The 24255-nt window shown below is 50.5% G+C and overlaps 1 protein-coding gene and 1 pseudogene across 1 annotated transcript in view; both read left to right on the top strand.

Annotated features, from left to right (window-relative positions):
• The window catches only part of PBXIP1 (PBX homeobox interacting protein 1), a 34069-nt gene extending 17415 nt beyond the window's left edge, over positions 1–16654 (top strand). The window contains exons 9-10 of the mRNA XM_060253368.1: positions 10387–11453; positions 16561–16654. Of these exons, the coding sequence (XP_060109351.1) occupies positions 10387–11453; positions 16561–16654 (1161 nt within the window). The remainder of the gene's footprint in view (positions 1–10386; positions 11454–16560) is intronic.
• LOC132589186 (U2 spliceosomal RNA) lies at positions 15858–15930 on the top strand (annotated as a pseudogene).
• Positions 16655–24255: the final 7601 nt, after the last annotated feature.

The following is a 24255-nucleotide window of genomic DNA, read 5'->3' on the forward strand; positions in this document are numbered from 1 at the left end:
TGGCCCAGGGGTAGAATTCTAGCAAGAGTTCCTTTGCATATTAGGCCACGCCCTCCTGATGCAGCCAATCCTCCTGGAGCTTACAGTAGGCCCTGTACGAAGAGCCCTGTAAGCTCTTGGAGGATTGGCTACAGCAGGGGTGTGTGGCCCAGGGGTAGAATTCTAGCAAGAGTTCCTTTGCATATTAGGCCACGCCCTCCTGATGCAGCCAATCCTCCTGGAGCTTACAGCAGGCCCTGTACGAAGAGCCCTGTAAGCTCTTGGAGGATTGGCTACAGCAGGGGTGTGTGGCCCAGGGGTAGAATTCTAGCAAGAGTTCCTTTGCATATTAGGCCATGCCCTCCTGATGCAGCCAATCCTCCTGGAGCTTACAGTAGGCCCTGTACGAAGAGCCCTGTAAGCTCTTGGAGGATTGGCTACAGCAGGGGTGTGTGGCCTAATATGCAAAGGAGAATTTGAGGGCATCCATTGAAGCTGACAGGCAGTAGATTCAGGATTCAGTGGTTGCTAGCCATGGAGACTGAAGGGAACCTCCATGTTCAGAGACTGTTAACCTCTGAAGCTCAGTACCAGGAGGCAACCTCAGGGAAAGGCCTCAGCCTCTCTGCCCTGTTGTTGCCTGTCCAGAGGAACTGATTGAGGTCACTGTGTGAGACAGGAGGCTGGATGTAAAGTCCTAGGGTTGGCGCAGTAAGAGATCAGAGTCGGAAAGTGATTTCAGCAAGCTTTACTTCAGGAACACAAACACAGACTGAGCTCTATTCAAACCTCCCGCTCCTTTATACAATTCTTGCCCCCTTCTGATTGGACCTTAACTATGTACATGGATTGGTTATTTACAGAGGCCTAAGGGCCTATCAGGGTACAGTATGAGCCTAGATGTTGATTGGCTACTTATGTTTCAATCCTTCCCCTGATTGGGCACGCTTAGGCCTTCTCTGGAACCCTGGTATGGAGTACAAGCTTGGCTTGTTCAGCTTCCCTCCAAAAGTAACAGTTCCCTCCAAAAGTAACAGTTCTCCATTTGAACCTAGGACACAACACTGGACTAGATGGACCCTCACTGGTCTGATCCAGCAGGGCTCTTCTGATGCTCTTATGAGGGGAAGGCCTCAGCCTCTCTGCCCTGTTGGCCCTCCAGAGGAACTGGTTGAGGCCACTATGTGAGACAGGAGGCTGGACTAGATGGACCCTCATTGGTCTGATCCAGCAGGGCTCTTCTCATGTTCCTATGAGGGGAGGGCTTTTGTTGGTCCTCCAGATGAATTGGTTGAGGCCACTGTGTGAGACAGGAGGCTGGAGGAGATGGATGCTCATTTTGCTCAGGCAGGCAAAAAGGGACTATGAGGAGCATATTGCAAAAAACATAAAGACCAACAATAAAAATTTCTTCAAATATATTAGAAGTAGGAAACCAGCCAGGGAGGCAGTGGGGCCCTTGGATGACCATGGGGTTAAAGGATTACTGAAGGAGGATAGGGAAATGGCTGAGAAGCTGAATGAATTTTTTGCCTCCGTCTTCACTGTGGAAGACGAGAACTTTTTGCCCGCCCCAGAACCACTAATTTTGGAAGGAGTGTTGAAAGACCTGAGTCAGATTGAGGTGACAAAAGAGGAGGTCCTACAACTGATAGACAAATTAAAAACTAATAAGTCACCGGGTCCGGATGGCATACATCCGAGAGCTCTGAAAGAACTCAAAGATGGACTTGTGGATCTTCTAACAAAAATCTGTAATCTTTCATTGAAAACTGCCTCCGTTCCTGAGGACTGGAAGGTAGCAAATGTCACCCCCATCTTTAAAAAGGGTTCCAGAGGAGATCCGGGAAATTACAGGCCAGTCAGTCTGACTTCAATACCGGGAAAGTTTGTAGAAACCATTATCAAAGACAGAATGAGTAGGCACATTGATGAACACGGGTTATTGAGGAGGACTCAGCATGGGTTCTGTAAGGGAAGATCTTGCCTCACTAACCTGTTACATTTCTTTGAGGGGGTGAACAAACATGTGGACAAAGGAGACCCGATAGATGTTGTTTACCTTGACTTCCAGAAAGCTTTTGATAAAGTTCCTCATCAAAGGCTCCTTAGAAAGCTTGAGAGTCATGGAGTAAAAGGACAGGTCCTCTTGTGGATCAAAAATTGGCTGAGTAATAGGAAGCAGAGAGTGAGTATAAATGGGCAGTCTTCGCAGTGGAGGACGGTAAGCAGTGGGGTGCCGGAGGGCTCGGTACTGGGTCCCATGCTCTTTAACTTATTCATAAATGCTGTGACGGAACCGGCCCGATTCTGCCTTCAGGCCCGGTCCCGTCAGCTCCCTATTGAGTCGCCAACTCCTGGAGGGAGCTATTTCTCCTCCTGCCCCTTGGGCTCGCTGCCACCACCTGCTCAGTCCCGGGGTTCAGATTGAGAGGAACAGGACTCCCAATCCCCCTCTCCAGCTGTGAGGCTAGGCCTCCAGGTCCTCTGCCACCCTGCACTTGGGTTTCACAGAGACCTCAGCGCTTCTTTGGGGCACCCCTGGAGGATTGGCACCTTATCCACCTGCATGCCTTCCCCCTTCCCCGGGGCCCCCTTTATAAAAACAGCGTGGTCTAAAGCGGTCTGGGGATCTAGGTGGTACAGAGATTAACTGCCAGCATTTAAAACAGAAAAAACATTTATTTAAAAGAGAAAAATATAGGAAAAGAAAAACACAAAACAAAACCAGTTGCATTTAAAAAGTTAGCACAGCACAGCAAAGCACAGCAAACAGCATAACAAAATAAAGGTGGTTTTTAAACGCATCGTATTGTCCCTGGTCTATACTTGATCTGCCTAAGAAAATGACTTACTTAGTCTGCCTGCCTGGGCCTTCCCAGGCAGGAGCCTCCATTGCTCACCACATGCTCGCTCGAGCCCCAGTTCCAATCTGAGACTCTCTTCCTGCCTAGCACATGGCAAGAACAACAGCACTTCCTGCTTCTCTAGGGGACTTTCCCCCTAGCGTTGTTGGTTTGGCTCTGGAAGGGAGGGGGGGGAGTGAGGGGAAGGCTACAAAGCCGGCTGAATGGATTTACTGATCCCTGCCTCTTTGGATGAAGCACCAACACTCCCAGATGGCGTTTCTCCACACGTCCCCCTCCTTAAATTCTGAGCCGGAGGGGTTGCCTCCTACAGAGGTGACCCCGTAGCAGAATCCAAACAAACAAGGAGAAACCCATTAACCAAAATATTACACAAACATTACACAAACATTCAGGTATTTCTCCAATAATACACAAAGTCCAGCACCCTAGGTGCTCATGTCCTTTCTGGACAAAACGTTGCATGCTGCATTCAGAAGGAATGTCCAGTCTTTAAGATGTACTCCTCCGTCTCCCAGGACCACCTCTGGAGTTTGGTGCTCTCCCTCCGTTGCTGCTGTGGCTGGGGTGAGTGGCCCATCAAAGGAGCAAATTCCTGGCCCCACATCTGAAGTTGGAAACTGCCCAGTTCCCACCCAGTTGCCTCTTTATCCCTCATTGGTGGAATGTTCCCTCTGTCCACTCTGTCCTCCCAGAAAACTACCTCTGGTGCTCCAAACAATTGCTGTCCCAGCTTCTTTTTATCTCCTTCCTTCCTACCTATGTGCACCACCATGGACCTCGCAGAGAATGGCTGTGGCATATTCACCTGCACCACTTTAACTGCCTTTCCTGTCTTCTCCATAGCCACCACATAAGTAGCATCGCCTAGGTCATCCACAATCACATGGGGTCCCTCCCATTCCACTTTCCATTCACCAGTATGAAGTGGCAGGACATCCATCACCCTAGCCCCTGTCTCAGCTTCTGAGAACTCCACTTTCTGGTCCCTTGCCAACTCACACAGTGGTTCCAGCCTAGGGTCACTTTGAACCTCAGACAGGAACATTTCTGGCTCCCCCAGACTTCCTATCATCTGTTCCTTCAAGCCACCCCTAGTCCCACTGTTTCCAGAACACCCAGCCAAAGTTTGATCTGGGTTCTCCGCCCCCTCAGTTGGTTTGTCAGTGTCAGCCAACTGAGCTCCTTCCTGCCTGGAAGGCTGCACAGTATCCTGCTGCCCTTGTGGAAATTGGCACCCCTCTTCCCATTGGGCACACCCTCCTGCAGGGCTTGAGACAGGCTGGTCCTCCCCCTCCCTGGTTGGTGGTGAGGTGGCTTCCCTAAAGTTGCCTCCTTCCCCCCACCTTCCCCTGAGGGTTTGGCTTGGGTTCTCAGTCCCCTCGGTTGGTTTGTCAGCACTACCCAACTGACCCCCTTCCTGCCTGGAAGGTCCCACAGCTTCCCAGGATTCCTGTCTGCCCTGCTTCAAGACGACCCGTTTTGAGAGCGTCTCGGACGATCCCACTTCCTGATCCACAGCTACTTGGTGAACCGGTTCCAACCTAAGGCCGCTCCGGACCCCCTTCTGGAACCGCTCCCGTTCCCTCAAGCCTTCAGCTATGTGCTCCTCTGAGCCCACATTAGCCTTGCTGCTCTCAGAACCTCCTGTGAAATCTCCACTCTCCACCTCGGTCTCTTCAGCTTGCACATCCTTTACGCTAGACAGGTTCCCTCCCTCGCTAGGAACATCCACAGCCTCTTGCTGCACTTGGGGAAAGCTACACCCCTCTTCCCCTTGAGAACACCCTCCTCCAGGGCTTGCGACAGGCTGGCCCTCCCCCTCCTGGGTGACTGCCCTCTCTTCATCCTCAGTAACCTGGGCTATTTCCCCCTCCCTGGTTGGTGGTGAGGTGGCTTCCTTAAAGTTGCCTTCCTCCTCCCACTTCCCCCTGGGGGTCTGGCTGCGGTTTACAGCATTGATAGAGTACTGGCCAACCAACAAATCCCGGCCCAATAACACTGGAACTGTTTGTTCCTTCATTACCCCACATTCAGCATAGGATTTACCTTCTTGTGGAGCCAAACCCCTGAACTGCTTTCGGGAGTGGTCTGGCCCCAGTTTAAACCTTTTAAATACAGTGGCTTTATAGGCCGCAAAAGTTATCCCCCCATCTTCCATAGGCATGCTGTGATAGATGGCTGAAAGCTCTCCAGTCAGGTTGCTACAGAGGTAAGACATATAGTCCTCCTCTGCAATTCCCCACTGTTTGGCTGCCCTCTCAAAGTTGGAGAGGTATATGGAGGGGTCTTCTCCCTCTTGGTACACTGCAAAGTCCTTGGGGGTGACTTGGATCTCTTTGCTTAGTTCAGCTTCCAGACGTAGCACCTCAAGCTCATGGCGACGTTGCTCTTCCTGTTCCCGTCTGCGGATCTCTGCTTCTTCCTGTCTGCGGATCGCATCCCTCTCTGCTTGTCTTTCCTCTCTCTCTCGTTCCTCCTGTCTGAGGATCTCAGCTTTCTCTCTTTCCTCCCGTCTGCGGTCTCGGTCCGCCTCGATACGCATTCTTGCCAGTTCCAACTGTAGCCGCAAGGTTGCTTCTGACTGGGTGGGGGCCACTTTTGCAAGTGCCCCTGCATGCTCAAGATGCTCCAACAGGAGGACTTGCATATCTACTACAGTCAGGTTGTCACACTCCAGTTCTTGCTTTGCGCACTCTTCCTGGAGCTGTGGCTTTGTCATCTTCAGGATTTCCAGTTTCTTAGCACGCTCCATCCTAACTAGCTAAACTTTCCCTACTCCAGTTGACCCGAAAAGAAAACAAAACCGCTGTTGCTTCCTCTGGGTGCTTGCACGCATCAAAAACCAAAAATGCCTGGCCAATCAAGTTCTCTGTTTATTCTCATCCCACCGCTGCCACCAAGTGTGGCAGAACCGGCCCGATTCTGCCTTCAGGCCCGGTCCCGTCAGCTCCCTATCGAGTCGCCAACTCCTGGAGGGAGCTATTTCTCCTCCTGCCCCTTGGGCTCGCTGCCACCACCTGCTCAGTCCCGGGGTTCAGATTGAGAGGAACAGGACTCCCAATCCCCCTTTCCAGCTGTGAGGCTAGGCCTCCAGGTCCTCTGCCACCCTGCACTTGGGTTTCACAGAGACCTCAGCACTTCTTTGGGGCACCCCTGGAGGATTGGCACCTTATCCAACTGCATGCCTTCCCCCTTCCCCGGGGCCCCCTTCTCAACACAGCGTGGTCTAAAGCGGTCTGGGGATCTAGGTGGTACAGAGATTAACTGCCAGCATTTAAAACAGAAAAAACATTTATTTAAAAGAGAAAAATATAGGAAAAGAAAAACACAAAACAAAACCAGTTGCATTTAAAAAGTTAGCACAGCACAGCAAAGCACAGCAAACAGCATAACAAAATAAAGGTGGTTTTTAAACGCATCGTATTGTCCCTGGTCTATACTTGATCTGCCTAAGAAAATGACTTACTTAGTCTGCCTGCCTGGGCCTTCCCAGGCAGGAGCCTCCATTGCTCACCACATGCTCGCTCGAGCCCCAGTTCCAATCTGAGACTCTCTTCCTGCCTAGCACATGGCAAGAACAACAGCACTTCCTGCTTCTCTAGGGGACTTTCCCCCTAGCGTTGTTGGTTTGGCTCTGGAAGGGAGGGGGGGGGGTGAGGGGAAGGCTACAAAGCCGGCTGAATGGATTTACTGATCCCTGCCTTTTTGGATGAAGCACCAACACTCCCAGATGGCGTTTCTCCACAAATGCTTTAGAGTTGGGAGTGAGCAGTGAAGTGGCCAAGTTTGCGGATGACACTAAATTGTTCAGGGTGGTGAGAACCAGAGAGGATTGTGAGGAACTCCAAAGGGATCTGTTGAGGCTGGGTTAGTGGGCGTCGACGTGGCAGATACGGTTCAATGTGGCCAAGTGCAAAGTAATGCACATTGGGGCCAAGAATCCCAGCTACAAATACAAGTTGATGGGGTGTGAACTGGCAGAGACTGACCAAGAAAGAGATCTTGGGGTCGTGGTAGATAACTCACTGAAAATGTCAAGTCAGTGTGCGTTTGCAATAAAAAATGCCAACGCCACGCTGGGAATTATTAGGAAGGGAATTGAAAACAAATCAGCCAGTATCATAATGCCCCTGTATAAATCGATGGTGCGGTCTCATTTGGAGTACTGTGTGCAGTTCTGGTCGCCGCACCTCAAAAAGGATATTATAGCATTGGAGAAAGTCCAGAAAAGGGCAACTAGAATGATTAAAGGGCTGGAGAACTTTCCCTATGAAGAAAGGTTGAAACGCTTGGGGCTCTTTAGCTTGGAGAAATGTCGACTGCGGGGTGACATGATAGAGGTTTACAAGATAATGCATGGGATGGAGAAAGTAGAGAAAGAAGTACTTTTCTCCCTTTCTCACAATACAAGAACTCGTGGGAATTCGATGAAATTGCTGAGCAGACAGGTTAAAACGGATAAAAGGAAGTACTTCTTCACCCAAAGGGTGATTAACATGTGGAATTCACTACCACAGGAGGTGGTGACGGCCACAAGTATAGCCACCTTCAAGAGGGTTTTAGATAAAAATATGGAGCACAGGTCCATCAGTGGCTATTAGCCACAGTGTGTGTGTATATATAAAATTTTTTGCCACTGTGTGACACAGAGTGTTGGACTGGATGGGCCGTTGGCCTGATCCAACATGGCTTCTCTTATGTTCTTAGTCTGATCCAGCAGGGCTCTTCTTATGAGCGGGAGGCCACTGTCTCTATCCCCTGTTATTGACCCTCCAGAGAAAGTGGCTGGTCTGTGTTTGAGACAGGATGCTGGACTAGGTGGACCACTGGTCTGATGCAACAGAGATCCTTGGGTTCTTATGATGGCCTTGGCCTCTCTGCCCTGTTGTTGGCCCTCCGGAGGAACTGTTGAGGCCACTGTGTGAGGCAGGAGGCTGGACTAGATGGACGCTCACTGGTCTGATCCAGCAGGGCTCTTCTGATGCTCTTATGAGGGGAAGGCCTCGGCCTCTCTGCCCTGTTTCAGGCCCTCCAGAGGAACTGGTTGAGGCCCCTGTGTGAGGCAGGAGGCTGGACTAGATGGACCCTCACTGGTCTGATCCAGCAGGGCTCTTCTGATGCTCTTATGAGGGGAAGGCCTCAGCCTCTCTGCCCTGTTGTTGGCCCTCCGGAGGAACTGTTGAGGCCACTATGTGAGGCAGGATGCTGGACTAGATGGGCCCTCATTAGTCTGAGAGGCAGTTTGGTGTAGTGGTTAAGTGCGCTGTAGTGGTTAAGTGGTGTAGTGGTTAGTGGTGTAGTGGTTAAGTGCATGGGGGGGTGGGAGGGGGGGCTCCCTCTGGGTATCCTACCCCCCCCAGGGAAAGTGTATGCGCAATACATAGCCTCTCCTCTCCCGGTGTAGTGAATGCCGCGTGGTCACTGTCTGGCTATGCCTGGCAGATGGTCACTGCAATGGCCTCTCCTGCATTACTGCATCCGTAGCAACACCTTCTCGCTGGTCCCCCCCGTTTTTCACAGAGTTTGCTACGTCATGGTGTGACCGAATTGCCCGGCGGTATAACCGGATGGGCAGGCTGGGCCCACCAACCTTGCCAGCCTAAGAGAAGGAAAACTCTAACATCAAACCCGGGCAGATACAGCTCGTTAATGTAACACCTACCACCTGGAGGACTCGCTGCCGGTGTCCCGGCTTACTGGGCCATGGCAGATGACCCCCAGGTGAAAGGGTGGAGCCAGTACCGCGCACACTGCGCTTCACCTAAAAAATTCCTCTGCGCAGGCCTGAAGGGCATATCCACATACACAACCCACAACGCATCAAGTCCTGCAGCGATGGGCAAGGGGCGAAATGGCAGGTGGAAGGTGCCACTGGAAGCCGCAGACCCGATCCTGCATGTAGGCGGTTCAGGGTATTGGTCGCCTGATGCTAACCCGGAGACGAAAGCATTTTTCGGCAGCACCCTGAACGACCAAGCAGCCTTATCTAGGGACAGCACTGCTTGCTCCACACGGAGAGGGGCCTAGAAAAGGTGGCCTAAACAAAGCTCGTCTCCTCCACCCCAGTTGGCTAGCCGCGGTCAACGGGCATCATTACTTGCGGTCAAAAAATAGATCAGACTTTTCCCTGCAGCCACTGTGGCCGGACCTGCCTGTCCCGCATTGCTCTTGTCAGCCACCAGCGAGCCTGCAGCAGACGTGGACTGTTGCACCCTTCTTAAATCTTCGTTCGCGAAGCCAAGCCGAGAGTAAGTGCGCTGACTCTTATCTGGGAGAACCGGGTTTGATTCCCCACTCCTCCACTTGCACCTGCTGGAATGGCCTTGGGTCAGCCATAGCTATCGCAGGAGTTGTCCTTGAAAGGGCAGCTGCTGTAAGAGCCCTCTCAGCCTCATCCACCTCACAGGGTGTCCGTTGTGGGGGGAGAAGATATAGGAGATTGTAAGCTGATTCAGAGAGAAGGGCAGGGTAGAAATCTGCCTTCTTCTTCCTCTTCTTCCGCTGTAGCTTCTGAATATTCCCCGAAAGTGATGTTATTCTACAGGTACCTCCAATGAATTTTTAAAATCTTGAATTGGCAACCTGGAGTTGCCAACCCTAGTTGGGTTTGCCCGCCTGACGATCCTCTCTTGGTGGCCGTGTTCTCTCAAAGGTGAGTTAGTGTGAGCTAGCTCACACTTTTTTTAGCCTTCGGCTCACACCTTTTGGCTTAGCTCAGGAAGGATGACCCCAGAGCAAGCTTACGTATGCAGTAGTCAAATCGCTCACTCAGAACTTTATGCCAGTCGCTCACAAGGCAGAATTTTTTGCTCACAAGATAACACAGCTTAGAGCAGGGGTGTCAAGCTCATTTGTTATGAGGGCCGGATCAGACATAATTGAGATCTTGTCGGGCCAGGCCATGTCATGTCACGTCGGGCCGAGTCATGTGTGTTCATGTTTAAGGTTAGGTAGCTGAGATATAAACTTTATAAAGGACACAGACAAACACAAAGATTTAAAAAAAAAAAAACTTAAAACATGCTTAAAGCACGAGCACTCAGTGTTAAAAGGTGCTTTCTTTGTATCTCTCCCATGGGATCCAGGGAACTGGGCAAAGGAAGCTCTGGTTCTTTCCCTCCCTCCCCAGGGAACCAGGAGGGGGAGGAGCCTCAGCCAGTCGAAGAAAGAGAGGCTTGGCTCAGTAGCTCTGCTGTGTGATTGAGAGAACCCTGCAAAGCAAGCTCTCTCCCCCCTCCCTCCCAAGGGAGGAGCCTCAGCCAATGGAGAGAATAGAGACTTTGCTCTGTAGCTGCTGTGCACTTGAGCAAGCCTTGCAAAGCACGCTGTGATGCAGAAGGAAGCGAGAGAGAGCGAGAAAGAAGCAGATGACAGCCAGTTGCTCAGGGGCCTGATAGGAGCCCTCTGGGGGGGCTTGATTCGGCCCCCGGGTCACATGTTTGACACCGCTGGCTTAGAGGGAGTATTGCTTGGTGGTTTGGGTGATTCTCTTTGCCCCCCTTCAGTGGCTCAAAACACTTCCCTTTTCTCTTTGTAGTCCCAGAAGGAAGAGCTACAGAGCCTGCTGAGGAAGACGGAGGGTGAGGCGTTGGAGTTCACCTCCCAGCAGCAGAACTTGGCTGCCGAGAACATCCGGCTGAGGGAATCGCTGCAGCGGGAGACCTCTGCCCTCCTGGCCGTGCAGGCCGAACTACACTTTCTTCAGGAAAAGATGCGAGGGATGGCGGGTGAGGAGGATGGCGCCAGGCCCCGACGGCACGGGGAAGAGGAACCCGCAGCAGAACGTCAGCGGGACCAGGCCGACAGGCCGGAGCTTGAAACCCGGCGCCTGCGCTCCTTGCTGGAGTCGGTTCGCCACGACTTGGCCAAGGCCTTGCTGCTAACTCCGTCCGGCGACGGGGCTGAGGGGCTGCGGACGGAGCTGAGTGCCATTCAGCAGAAGCTGAGCCAGGATCTGGAGCACCCGAGGGGCACCAAACTGCCGCGGAGGGAGGCCCACAAGGCCAAGCGAGGGAAGGAAAGAGCCTGGCCAAAGCGTCACGAGGCCCAGGAAGGGCCAAGGCCTGGGCACCCAGAGCTCAGCTCAGCCAAGGACCAGCGCTCGGCCCATAAGCTCCCCAAGGTGCCGGACGATGGGCCTCACCGTCCGAGGAAACACCAGGGCCCGCGGGACACCAAGTCAGCTAAGGAGAGGGAGCCCCAGAGCCTCAGCCGGAAGTCCAGGAAGCCTACTGAGCCCAGTGCATTGTGGGAGATGCTGACTCGGCACCATTTCCGGGCTCCCCAGGGCTGTACCGGCATCACCGAGTGTGCCCAGCAGGAGGGGCTCGCCCCAGTGCAGAAAACCAGATTCCTGCAGATGGTACAGAACTACCTGGCTGGGCTGGGCTGGGGGGAGCACTACGGGGGCCTGGCGGCTGCGCTGGAGAACTTCTTCGGCAGTGACGGGGCCTTTGCCCACAGCCGCACGAGCTTCGTCGACTTTCTGGATGAAGTCGAGGACGTTCTGGAAGACCTGGCCCAGCTGCTGGGGACCAGCGAAGAGGTGGTCGATGATTTTGAGGAGGTGGTCCTGAGGCAGCTCGAGGCAGCTCCGGGGGGAAGGTGAGAGCCATCGCTGGTCTGTCTCGGTCAGCCTTGGCTCCTCTGAGTGTAGGGTTGCCAAGTGCGACTCAAGAAATATCTGGGGACTTTGGGGGTGGAGCCAGGAGTAAGAGTGTGGAAAGCACAACTGAACTCCAAAGGGAGTTCTGGCCATCACATTTAAAGGGACCGTACTCCTTTTAAATGCTTTTCCTCCTTTGGAAATAATGGATAGGGGCACCTTCTTTGGGGGCTCATAGAATTGGACCCCCTGGTCCAGTTTTTTTGAAACTTGCGGAGTATTTTGAGGAGAGTCACCAGATGCTAGGCTGAAAAAATGATGCCTCTACCTCAAAACAGAACTCCCCTAGAGTCCCAGATATCTGTGGATCAATTCTCCATTATACCCTCGAGACTAGACTACTGTAATGCCCTCTACATGGGGCTGCCCTTATGCCGAACACGGAAACTTCAGGTAGTGCAGCACGCGGCGGCCAGGCTGTTGGTGGGACTACCTCGGTGGGAACATGTACAGCCTGGGCTGCGGGACCTGCACTGGCTGCCGGTTGTGTACCGTGTTCGCTATAAGGTGCTGGTTATTACCTTTAGAGCCCTATATGGCCGAGGACCTGCCTACCTTAGGGACCGCCTCCCCCCATATGTTCCCCAGAGAGCACTGAGATCTAGTTCTCAAAATCTTTTAAAAATCCCTGGGCCAAGAGAGGCTAGATTGAAGACAACCAGGGAGCAAGCCTTTTCAGCAATGGCCCCCCGATGGTGGAATCAACTTCCAGAGGTGGTGCGAGCCCTGCGGGACCTGAATCAGTTCTGCAGGGCTTGCAAAACCGCCCTCTTTCAGCTTGCTTTTAAGATAGAACCCGGCTAAACTGACCTGTAGCCACCTAACCACCTTATATATGACTGTGAACTGTAGCACCTTAACTTAATTTTAATTTATAATAGCTGTTTTATCTATTTTAACTAATCTATGTAACCTAATTGTATCTTAATCTGTTTTGTCTTGATTGCATTTTATTCAAATCATGGTTGTCCCATGTCTGTGAGCCGCCCTGAGACTGCCTTTGGCGGGGGAGGGCGGGATACAAAAATAAATTTACTTACTTACTTACTTACCCTATAGGAATCATTCTCCATAGGGAATAATTGAGTTCCCAGCAGACATTTCCCTCCCCTCCCCCCCCCTTTCTGATGACCTGGAAGCAGGGGGAAGGTCTCCAAACCGGGGGATCCCCTGCCCACACCTGGGGATTGACAACCCTGAGTGGCAGGGAATCTCCTGGGTCTCAGGCAGAGGCCTTTGACATCACTTCCTGTCAGGTACTTTTAACAGGAGATGCTGGGGATTGAACCTGGGACCTTCTGCATGCCAAGGAAATGTCCTACAACCGGGGCTCTTTTTGTAGCAGGAACTCCTTTGCCTATTAGGCTACGCCCCCCCTGATGTAGTCAATCCTCCAAGAGCTTACAGCAGGCCCTGTAAGAAGAGCCCTGTAAGCTCTTGAAGGATTGGCTACATCAGTGGGGCATAGCCTAATATGCAAAGGAGTTCCTGCTACAAAAAAAGCCCTGTGCTACCACTGAGCCATGGCCCCACTAGTACAGAGAGATGCTGAGGGCCAGGCAGAGTTGAGAAAAATAGTGAGGCAGTAGATCCAGTGCCCCATGGTGTGCAGAGTGGTAAAGCTGCAGTACTGCAGTCCAAGCCCTCTGCTCACGACCTGAGTTCGATCCTGGCAGAAGCTGGTTCAGGTAGCCAGCTCCAGGTTGACTCAGCCTTCCATTCTTCCGAGGTCGGTAAAAGGAGTACCCAGCTTGCTGGGGGGGAAAGGGTAGATGACTGGGGAAGGCAATGGCAAACCACCCCGTAAAAAGTCTGCCGTGAAAACGTCGTGATATGGCGTCACCTCAGAGTCAGAAACGACTGGTGCTTGCACAGGGGACTACCTTGACCTTTTTTGATCCAGTGTACTGTAGTGTAGTGGTGAGGGTATTCGTCTAGGATGCTTTAAAGGGGAATTAGATAGATTCATGGAGGGTGAGTCTATCAGTGGCTACTGGTCATTGTGGCTGAGGGGAACCATCACATACAGAGGCACTAAAGCCTCTGAATCCCAGAGCCAGGAGGCAACATCAGGAAAAGGCCTCGGCCTCTCTGCCCTGTTGCTGGCCCTCCAGGGGAACTGGCTGACCACTGTGTGAGACAGGATGCTGGACTAGATGGACCCTCACTGGTCTGATCCAGCAGGGCTCTTCTGATGCTCTTATGAGGGGAAGGCCTCAGCCTCTCTGCCCTGTTGCTGGCCCTCCAGAGGAACTGGTTGAGGCCACTGTGTGAGGCAGGATGCTGGACTAGATGGACCCTCACTGGTCTGATCCAGCAGGGCTCTTCTGATGCTCTTATGAGGGGAAGGCCTCGGCCTCTCTGCCCTGTTGTTGGCGCTCCAGAGGAACTGGTTGAGGCCACTGTGTGAGGCAGGATGCTGGACTAGATGGACCCTCACTGGTCTGATCCAGCAGGGCTCTTCTGATGTTCTTATGAGGGGAAGGCCTCGGCCTCTCTGCCCTGTTGTTGGCCCTCCAGAGGAACTGGTTGAGGCTGCTGTGAGAGACAGGAGGCTGGACTAGATGGACCCTCACTGGTCTGATCCAGCAGGGCTCTTCTGATGTTCTTCTGAGAGGAAGGCCTCGGCCTCTCTGCCCTGTTGTTGGCGCTCCAGAGGAACTGGTTGAGGCCACTGTGTGAGACAGGAGGCTGGACTAGATGGACCCTCACTGGTCTGATCCAGCAGGGCTCTTCTGATGTTCTTCTGAGAGGAAGGCCTCGGCCTCTCTGCCCTGTTGCTGGCCCTCCAGAGGAACTGGTTGAGGCCACTGTGTGAGACAGGAGGCTGGACTAGATGGAACCTCACTGGGCTGATCCAGCAGGGCTCTTCTGATGTTCTTCTGAGAGGAAGGCCTCGGCCTCTCTGCCCTGTTGTTGGCCCTCCAGGGGAACTGGTTGAGGCCACTGTGTGAGGCAGGATGCTGGACTAGGTGGACCTTCACTGATCTGATCACATTTCACTGGGGCTTTATTCACTGGACTGCTGTTCTTCAGGCTAACACTGGCAAACAAAAAGGGAAAGAGGTGGAGTTTTCCTCCATCTCTCTTCACACACACCCCACCACCACAACAAGGTCTGAAAAGTACAGGGGCTAGGCTGCTCTCTCTTACACACATGCTTACTTGCTCTGAAATGAAAGCAAAACAAACTGAGGGGCTGTGCTCTGACCAGGCTCTACTGCTGACCCTTCCCCATGAAGTACTTCCTGCTCAAATTTTAAAGGCGCACACACACATTTTAAAACTGGGCCTGTTTTCAGGTTTCTAAACCTGCCGGAGATCTAGAGGTACATGGTGGCTGTGGGGGTGGGGCTTCCCCCACCAGCCAGCTGGCTGGGGGCGAGGGAAGCCTGTAAAACTGGGGGGTCCCCTCTGGGACCTGGGTGTTGGGAAACCTAACCAGCAGCAAGGTTGTGACAAGTATAACTAAACTCCAAAGGGAGTTCTGGCCATCATATTTAAAGGGACCGCAAAGCTTTTAAATGCATTCCCTCCATTGGAAAGAATGAAGGATAGGGGCACCTTCTTTGGGGGCTCATAAAATTGGACCCCCTGGTCCAATCTTTTTGAAACTTGGAGAGTGTCCTGAGGAGAGGCATTGGATACTATGCTGCAAATTTGGTGCCTCTGCCTAAAAAAACAGCCCCTGCAGAGCCCTTGATATCCACAGATCAATTCTCAATGATACCCTGTGGGAATCTGTCTCCCTAGGGAATAACGGAGTGCCCAGAAGACATTTCCCCCCCTTCTACTTTGGGAATCTGTGGGAATCTGTCTCCCTAGGGAATAATGGAGTGCCCAGAAGACATTTCCCCCCCCCTTCTACTTTGGGAATCTGTGGGAATCTGTCTCCCTAGGGAATAATGGAATGCCCAGAAGACATTTCCCCCCCTTCTACTTTGGGAATCTGTCTCCCTAGGGAATAATGGAGTGCCCAGAAGACATTTCCCCCCCCCCTTCTACTTTGGGAATCTGTGGGAATCTGTCTCCCTAGGGAATAATGGAATGCCCAGAAGACATTTCCCCCCCTTCTACTTTGGGAATCTGTGGGAATCTGTCTCCCTAGGGAATAATGGAGTGCCCAGAAGACATTTCCCCCCCCCCTTCTACTTTCTGATGACCCTGAAGAGGGGGGAGGGCCTCCAAACCGGGGGATCTCCTGCCCTTACCTGGGGATTATACAACACACAGAGAGTAACATGGCAAAAGGACAAAAAAAATAAAGGTACATAACCCACCGTGAAAACCAGCTTCTATTATTGAATTATACAAAGTCAACAAAGATTAAACATATTCATATAATCGCTTCTCAGCCTTTTGGCTAAGATCAAGTGTAGTACCACCATCATAAATTACAGAACAACCATAACTTTTAGCCCTTAATGAAAAAGGAAGCATTAGCACCAAGAGTCCTTCTTTTCATCCTGTGGTAAAACTTCCCATCTCATTCCATGACATCCTGGTGTAGTACTCCCGATGTTTCATGTTTGTCAAAAGATGCAGCCAATAATCCAAGTTTCCAAGGACAAGGTCGTACTGAACCTTCGTTCAAACATGCTGGCTGTTTGGCCTAACACTTAAGAGAAATTGCTAAGAGGATGATTGCAGCTTGAAGAAGCTCACGCGAAACAAGGGTTCAGTACGACCTTGTCCTTGGAAACTTGGATTATTGGAATTATTTCATGGAATGAGATGGGAAGTTTTACCACAGGATGAAAAGAAGGTCTCTCGGTGCTAATGCTTCCTTTTTCATTAAGGACTAAAAGTTATGGTTGTTCTGTAATTTATGATGGTGGTATTTATATGACTATGTTTATCTTTGTTGACTTTGTATAATTCAATAATAGAAGCTGGTTTTCACGGTGGGTTATGTACCTTTATTTTTTTTGTCTCACCTGGGGATTGGCAACCCTTGATTCCAGATTAATGCCCATCGTGACAGGAGAGGGAGCCATAGAAAGGTGTCTCCAAGGCTGACCTTTGACCCTTGTACCCTTTGGACAGGTTCACCCAGCGAGACGGCGCCCAGCGGAATCCCAAGGAACGGCCGCGCGAGGCCCACGGTCGTAGGAACGGCAGGGAGGGCAGCCATGGCTAGAAATGCGCATCTGCTGGTTCCCATGTGGCTCGGGACAGGAAGCGGGGAAGAGCAGACTGTAACAAGGACCTTTTCTTGGCCTGCCACAGCATGACAGGGGAGAGAAGGTGGCACGATTGCTCCGACACCGGGATTTGCCACAGAAAGCAGGCTGTTTGAATCTCTCCTCCTACCACAGGCACCGAGTTCTGATGTGGATTCACCCTAGTCTTTCTCCCCTTTTCCTGATGTCGACTCGAAGGTCGCCAATCTGCCCAGAGGGGGTGTTCAGTCAGTAGTGGCCAGCGGTAGTGTCGCGGCCAACCTCTTCCCTGATACCAGGGGACTGTTGTTCCACCCAAGTGCCCTCTCTTTGCCAGGCTGCTAGTGAACGAACCAGGAAGAAATGTTGTCTGAGGGCGGAGTAAAATCTGGCCACATAGACCCAGGCGCCATGACAAAATTGAGGAAGCCTTATTTTCGTTGTAGGGTCACCACATAAGCAAAGGCAGCCTTGGGCCCCCACCACCTCTCGGGTTAGAAATCAGGTAGTCACAGATTTACTGTGGTGGAAATTATTGCCAGCTGACATATGGTGAGCCTTCATGGGGTTTTCAAGGTGAGATTTAAACAGAGGGTTGGCCCTTGCCTCCACGTAACAACCCTGGATTAACCAGGGCCTACCCTGTTTAGCTTTTGAGATCTGAGGAGATCGGGCTAGCCTGGGCCAACTGAGCTTTTTACGGGCTAGCGACAGCCGTCCTCCCCTATTCTGATTCTCCAAAATACTGTATTTGCGTGACGGATTCCACCAGTGTTGTCGAAAAGAGACGAATGAAAACACGGATGGACGCCTGTTCCTTTCTCGGCTTGAGTAGCACGGAACTGCTTTCTCCTCACCCCCCCCCCCCCATTCCTTCACACTAACTCCCCCCCCCCCTTTCCCCTCACGATTCTTTGCACTGTGAGTGTGGCAAAAACCAAATAAAGGCAGCGACTGAAAGAAAAAAGCCTGATGGGACTGCGTGATGGAAGGATGTCAGTGTCTGTGTAGGGGACTTTTCTGATTTCCCCCTGGCATCCTGCATACCTGAATTCCTTCCTGTGACCAAACCCCGCCCCCCCTCCTCACACACACATTTTGAGAGCCAGTGTGGTGTAGTGGTTAAGAGCGGTAGACTCTAATCTGGAGACCTGGGTTTGATTCCCCCCCTCCTCCTCCACGTGCAGCCAGCTGGGTCAGTCACAAGTTCTCTCAGAGCTCTCTCAGCCCCACCTGCTTCACAGGGTGTCTGTTGTGGGGAGAGGAGTCGTGGAGAGCCAGCGTGGGGTGGTGGTTAAGAGCGGTGGACTCTGATTTAGAGAACCGGGTATGATTCCCCACTCCAGCAAGGTGATGGGGGCTTTGAGAGCCACACAATATGTGTAAAAGAGCCACACGTGGCTCCTGAGCGACAGTTTGGCCACCTGTGGTCTGCAGCATCTAGGGAAACGCTGATCATCACTTTGGGGTCAGGAAGCTATTTTTCTCCCGGCCTGTTTGGCCAGGGATCCTGGAGGGGTTTGGGTTTTGTTGCCATCTTCTGGGCATGCAGCAGAGGTAGGGTTGCCAAGTCCAATTCAAGAAATATCTGGGGACTTTGGGGGTGGAGCCAGGAGACATTAGGGGTGGAGCCAAGATCAAGGCTGTGACAAGCATCATTGAACTCCAAAGGGAGTTCTGGCCATCACATTTAAAGGGACAGCACACCTTTTCAATTCCTTCCTTCCATAGGAAATAATGAAGGATAGGGGCACCTTCTTTTGGGGCTCATAGAATTGGACCTCCTGGTTCAATCCTTTTGAACCTTGGGGGGTATTTTGGGGAGAGGCACCAGATGCTATACTGAAAATTTGGTGCCTCTACCCCAAAAAACAGCCCCCCCCAGAGCCCCACGGATCAATTCTCCATGATTTTCTATGGGAATAAATCTACATAGACAATAATAGAGTTCCCAGCAGACATTTCCCTCCCCTCCCCCCGCTTTCTGATGACCCTGAAGCGGGGGGAGGGCCTCCAAACGGGGGGATCCCCTGCCCCCACCTGGGGATTGGCAACCCTAAGCAGAGGTCACTGAGGGTGTTTGTTTTCCAACACAGGCCTAACACCCCTAAGACCATTTCAATGGTTCCTTTCATGGGTTTTCAGTTCTGCAGCCTCTCTGAAAATCCAGCTGAAAATATCAAACATTTGGAAGATGTGCAGGGCTTTTTCTGTAGCAAGAACTCCTTTGCATATTAGGCCACACATCCCTGATTACAGCCAATCTTCCAAGAGCTTACAGGGCTGAAACTACAGGGCCTAGTGTAAACTCCAGGAGGATTGGCTACATCAGTGGGGGTGTGGCCTAATGTGCAAAGGAGTTCCTGCTACAAATAAAAGTTCTGGATGTGTATATATGTACATGTGTGCATATATAATATAAAATGTCAGATTCAGGTGGGTATCTGTGTTGGGTCTAGGGTTTCCAAGTCCAATTTAAGAAATATCTGGGGACTTTGGGGGTGGAGCCAGGAGACATTGAGGGCGGAGCCGAGAGCAAGGGTGTGACAAGCATAATTGAACTTCAAGGGAGTTCTGGCCATCACATTTAAAGGGACTGCACAAATTTTTAAATGCCTTCCTTCCATAGGAAATAATGAAGGATAGGGGCACCTTCTTTTGGGGCTCATAGAATTGGACCCCCTGGACCAATCTTTTTGAAACTTGGGAGGTATTTTGGGGAGAGGCACTAGATGCTATACTGAAAATTTGGTGCCTCTATCTCAAAAAACAGCCCCTCCAGAGCCCCCGATACCCGCGGATCAATTCCCCATCATTCCCTATGGGAATTGTTCATAGAGGTGCATGATGGCTCTGGGGGTGGGGCTTCCCCCACCGGCCAGCTGGCTGGGGGAGGGGGGAAGCCTGTAAAACCGGGGGATCCCCCTCTGCGACCTGGGGATTGGGAAGCCTAATGTCTCCTGGCTCCACCTCCAAAGTCCCCAGATATTTCTTGAATTTATTTATTTATATTTCGATTTGGACTTGGCACAACCCTAGTACAGTGCCATACAGTCCCCACCCCCAGAGCAGCCATTTTCTCCAGTGGGAACTGACCTCTGTTGTCTGAAGAGCAACTGTGAAAGTGGGAGATCTCTAACCCCCACCTGGAGGCTGGCAAGCCTATGCAAAACGCTGCTTTCCTCCACTCATCCTGCAAACAAAAGCCTTCTTTTTATAGCTGTGGTGTGAAGCGGCGTTACCGTGTTGGTTATAGAACTTCAGGCAGCGAGGAAGACACGCTTCTGCCCCATCAAAGACACTGCCAGGTGTCTGTAGAATACCCCAGGCTGAAGTTGGTGGCCCTCAGAGCAGAAAAAGTCGGAGCATTCAATTACTGTCTGGTGCAATTTACAGAAGAAAGCTTCAGTTTAGACATATGAAGCCCCAGCGGCTGACACTAATGAAAGTCTGTCTTGTCTGCTTCATTGTTGCTGATGATTATATTTTCTTTCATTCCAAGCGGTGCCAGCCCTTTGGATGTTGCTGGGAATTTGCTTTGTGGTCGTTCTAGCAAACAACCTTTGGTTAATAAACGTGGCGCGAGGAGAGGTTATTAAAATTCACCCTGTGCATATGTGTGACTAAGTTTACCCACAGCTTTAGAGAGTCCTCACCATTTATGCTTACAGAGTTTTGGGGGGTATTTGAGATCCTCATTCGAGTCTGTACACTTTTTAAAAAAAAAAAATCCTTCTTTACAGAGCTCAGGTCGAAGGAAGCAGCACAAATTGGCTTTGAACCAGAGAGAGGACACACAGCTCAGCTGATCTTTCACTCCAGTGCTCTCAGGTTCCTCTTCACAAGTCTCGACCCCCAAGCTTCTGACCCCATTCAAGAGAGAAAGAAGCGATGCTTTCAGAAACCTTCCAAAACCCCCATTTCGTTATTGACCTCTAACAACAACAACAATAATAATAATAATAAACTTTATTTTTATATCCCGCCCTCCCCCGCCAAGGCGGGCTCAGGGCGGCTAACAGACATGGGGATCCCATGATTCATCTAAAACAATATAAACAATTTTAAATATATCAATTACATAGTGAATTATTTAAAATAGATAAAATATATAAAATAGGTGCTAAATTACTGTAATCATAATATCCACAAGATGGCTAGATGTCCACACGTCGGATTAATCAGGTTCTATCTCAAAAGCCAGCTGGAAAAGAAATGTTTTGCAAGCCCTGCGGAATTGGTTCAGGTCCCGCAGGGCTCGCACCATCTCTGGAAGGTCGTTCCACCAACGAGGGGCTATCACTGAGAAGGCCTGCTCCCTAGTAGCCTTCAACCTAGCTTCTCTTGGCCCAGGGATTGTTAGTAAGTTCTGAGAGCTGGATCTCAGTGCTCTCTGGGGCACATATGGGGAGAGGCGGTCCTTTAGGTAGGCAGGTCCTCAGCAATCATGCTGTTAAATCGCAACCAATTTATGGCAACCCCTCGTGGTATTTTCAAGGCATAGGGTTGCTGATCCCCAGGTGGGGGCAGGGGATCCCCTGGTTGGGAGGTCCTCCCTCCACTTCAGGGTTGTCAGAAAGTGGGGGGTGGGGAGAGGAAATGTCTGCTGAGCACTAGGGCAGGGGTGTCAAACATGTGGCCCGAGGGCCAAATCAGGCCCATGGAAGGCTCCTCTCAGGCCCCTGAGCAACTGGCTGTCATTGCTTCCTTCTCCCTCTGTCTTGCTTCCTTCTGCATCACAGCTTGCTTTGCAAGGCTTGCTCAGTTGCGCAGGAGCTACAGAGCAAAGCCTCTATTTTCTCCATTAGCTGAGGCCTACTCCCTTGGGGAGGAAAGGGAGGAGGCAGAACTTGCTTTGCCAAGCTCTCTCAATTGCACAGCAGAGCTACTGAGCCAAGCCCCTCTTCCTTCTATTGGCTGAGGCTCTTCCCCCTCCTGGTCCCCTGTGGAAGGAAGGAAGGAAAGAGCCAGAGCTTCCTTTGCGCATTTCCCTGGATCCCATGGAAGAAATACAAAGAAAGAACATTTAAGACCAACAAGTGCTAATGTTTAAGGTTTTTTTAAAAAATCTTTAATTGTGTTTGTCTGTGTCCTTTATAGAGTTTATATCTTTGCTACCTAATCTTAAATTGGTACACCCATGGCCTGACCTGACATGGTCTCATTTATGCAATTAAAGGGCTGAACATTAAAAACAAAGTGTAAAAAAATCATAAATCAACATACATGTATTTATTGTTGAAAGCTAAAACCATTTAAGGGCCCATCATAAGCCTCTATCCTATGTACAATCATAAAACCTCAGTGGGAACCCACTCAACTCGACCTGATGTGTTTCGACCTAAATTGGTCTTCTTCAGAGGTCAGAAAGGTAAGTACACATATTGGCTCATAATACAGAACAGAATAAAACAACAGAACAATGCTGAACCACAAGGAAATTTAGTGAAGTGACAAAGGCTTAACGATATTCTTGAGGCCTCCTGTTCTATAGCCTTATGTCTTAATCAAGAGCATACCGATAGCATTCAGTGTTTTTTTGTATGCCACGTGGTCCAAAATTGATCAAGTAAAGTCAGAGCCTATGTGCCAAGAGTTGTGCTCCCATTGAGGTTTTATGATTGTGCATAGGATAGAGGCTTATGATGGGCCCTTAAATGGTTTTAGCTTTCAACAATAAATACATGTATGTCGATTTATGATTTTTTTTTACACTTTGTTTTTAATGTTCGGCCCTTTAATTGCATGTTAACCTTTTAGGTTTTTTTACTCCAGTTTTTGGGTTAAGTTTCTTTCCCTTCTTTGTTTTTCTATGGTCTCATTTATGTCAGATCCGTCCCTCATAACAAAAGAGTTTGACACCCCTGCCCTGGGGAGACCGGTCCCCATGGCAAAAGGTATGATGGAGAATTGCTCCATGGGTATCTGGGGCTCCGGGGGCGGTGGTGCTGTTTTTTAAAGGAGAGGCACCATATTTTCAGCATAGCATCTGGTGCTTCTCCTATAAAAAACCTCCCAAGTTTCAAAAAGATTAGACCATGGGGGCCAGTTCTGTGAGCCCCAAAAGAAGGTGCCCCCATCCTCCATTATTTCCCAATTCTGGCAATGGAAGGAAGGCATTCAAAAGGAGTGTGGTCCCTTTAAATGTGATGGCCAGAACTTCCTTTGGAGTCCAGTTACACTTGTCACAGCCTTGATCCTTGCTCCACCCCCAAAGTCCCCAGATATTTCCTGAATCTGACCTGGCAACCTACCAGAACGAGAGATGAACAGAGGCGGTTTGCCACTACCTTGCTCTGCATAGCAACCGTGATCTTCCTTGGCGGTCTTCCATCCAAATACTAACCACGTCAAGCCCTGCCCGACTTCTATGCTCAGATGACCTGAGGCTATTCAGCTTTCCACATTCCTTGTCTTTCTACTAAAATAGGTCAACCTACCTTGCTCCATGAAGTTTTAGGTTCCATTCCCTAATCCTCAGTGCACTATAACTATGGCTCCCTGGGAACTGGAGAACAAGCTTAGGCACCGTGTGCCACTGACTCCTGTGACAGAATTAGCCCTTAGCAAACCAATACAAAAAAAAATATGGAAATATTGTCCAAAGTTTTTTGCCCAAAAATATTATTTAGAAATTGATTCTTGAAAGTACTGCAATGAAATGCTTTGTGCGAGTGGAGGTTGATGTGAAATGTGAATAAGCAATGGCTTAGCTAAAGCTTACAGCAAAACAGGGGGAAATAGACCGGTTTTGCCTGTCAGTATTTTTTCTCTTTTGGGAACTAATCTGTGATTTTGGAAAATTATCATACCCTTGAGGTTGCGACTTTCCACTTAATAAATAATATAATATTTTTGGACAAAAAACTATGGACAGTATTTCTATACTTTGTATTGGCTTGCTACGGACTAAATCTATCACAGGAGTAAGTGGTACACGGTGCCTACACTTGTTCTCCAGTTCCACACCCCGTGTGACTCTTTTCTAGTTGCTTAATCCCCAGTTGGGGGCAGGGAAATGTCAGCTTGGCACTCCATTATACCCTAGGGCAGGGGTGTCGAATCATTTTGTTATGAGGGCCAGATCTGACATAAATGAGACCTTGTTGGGCCGAGCCATGTCAGACTGGGCCATGTGTGTACCTATTTAAGATCAGGCAGCAGAGATATAAACTTCGTAAAGGACACAGACGAACATGACTAAAGTTGTTGTTTTTTTAAACTTAAAACATGCTTAAAACACTAGCGCTTGTTGGTCTTGAAGGTGCTTTCTTTGTATTTCTCCCATGGGATCTGGGGATCTGGACAAAGGAAGCTCTGGCTCTTTCCCTCCCTCCCCAGGGGACCAGGAGGGCGAGGAGCCTCAACCAATGGAGAAAAACGAGGTTTTGCTCTGTAGCTCCTGTGCGATTTGAGCAAGCCTTGCAAAGCAAGCTGAGATGCAGAAAGAAGCAAGAGAGAGGGAGAAGAAAGCAGACAAGAGCCAGTTGCTTGGAGGCCTGATAGAAGCCCTATGGGGGCCTGCTTTGGCCCCTGGGCCACATGTTTGACACCCTGCCATAGGGAGACTAATCTGCAT

This window comes from Heteronotia binoei, chromosome 1 (assembly GCF_032191835.1).
Source record: "Heteronotia binoei isolate CCM8104 ecotype False Entrance Well chromosome 1, APGP_CSIRO_Hbin_v1, whole genome shotgun sequence".
NCBI classification, from domain to species: Eukaryota; Metazoa; Chordata; class Lepidosauria; order Squamata; family Gekkonidae; genus Heteronotia; species Heteronotia binoei.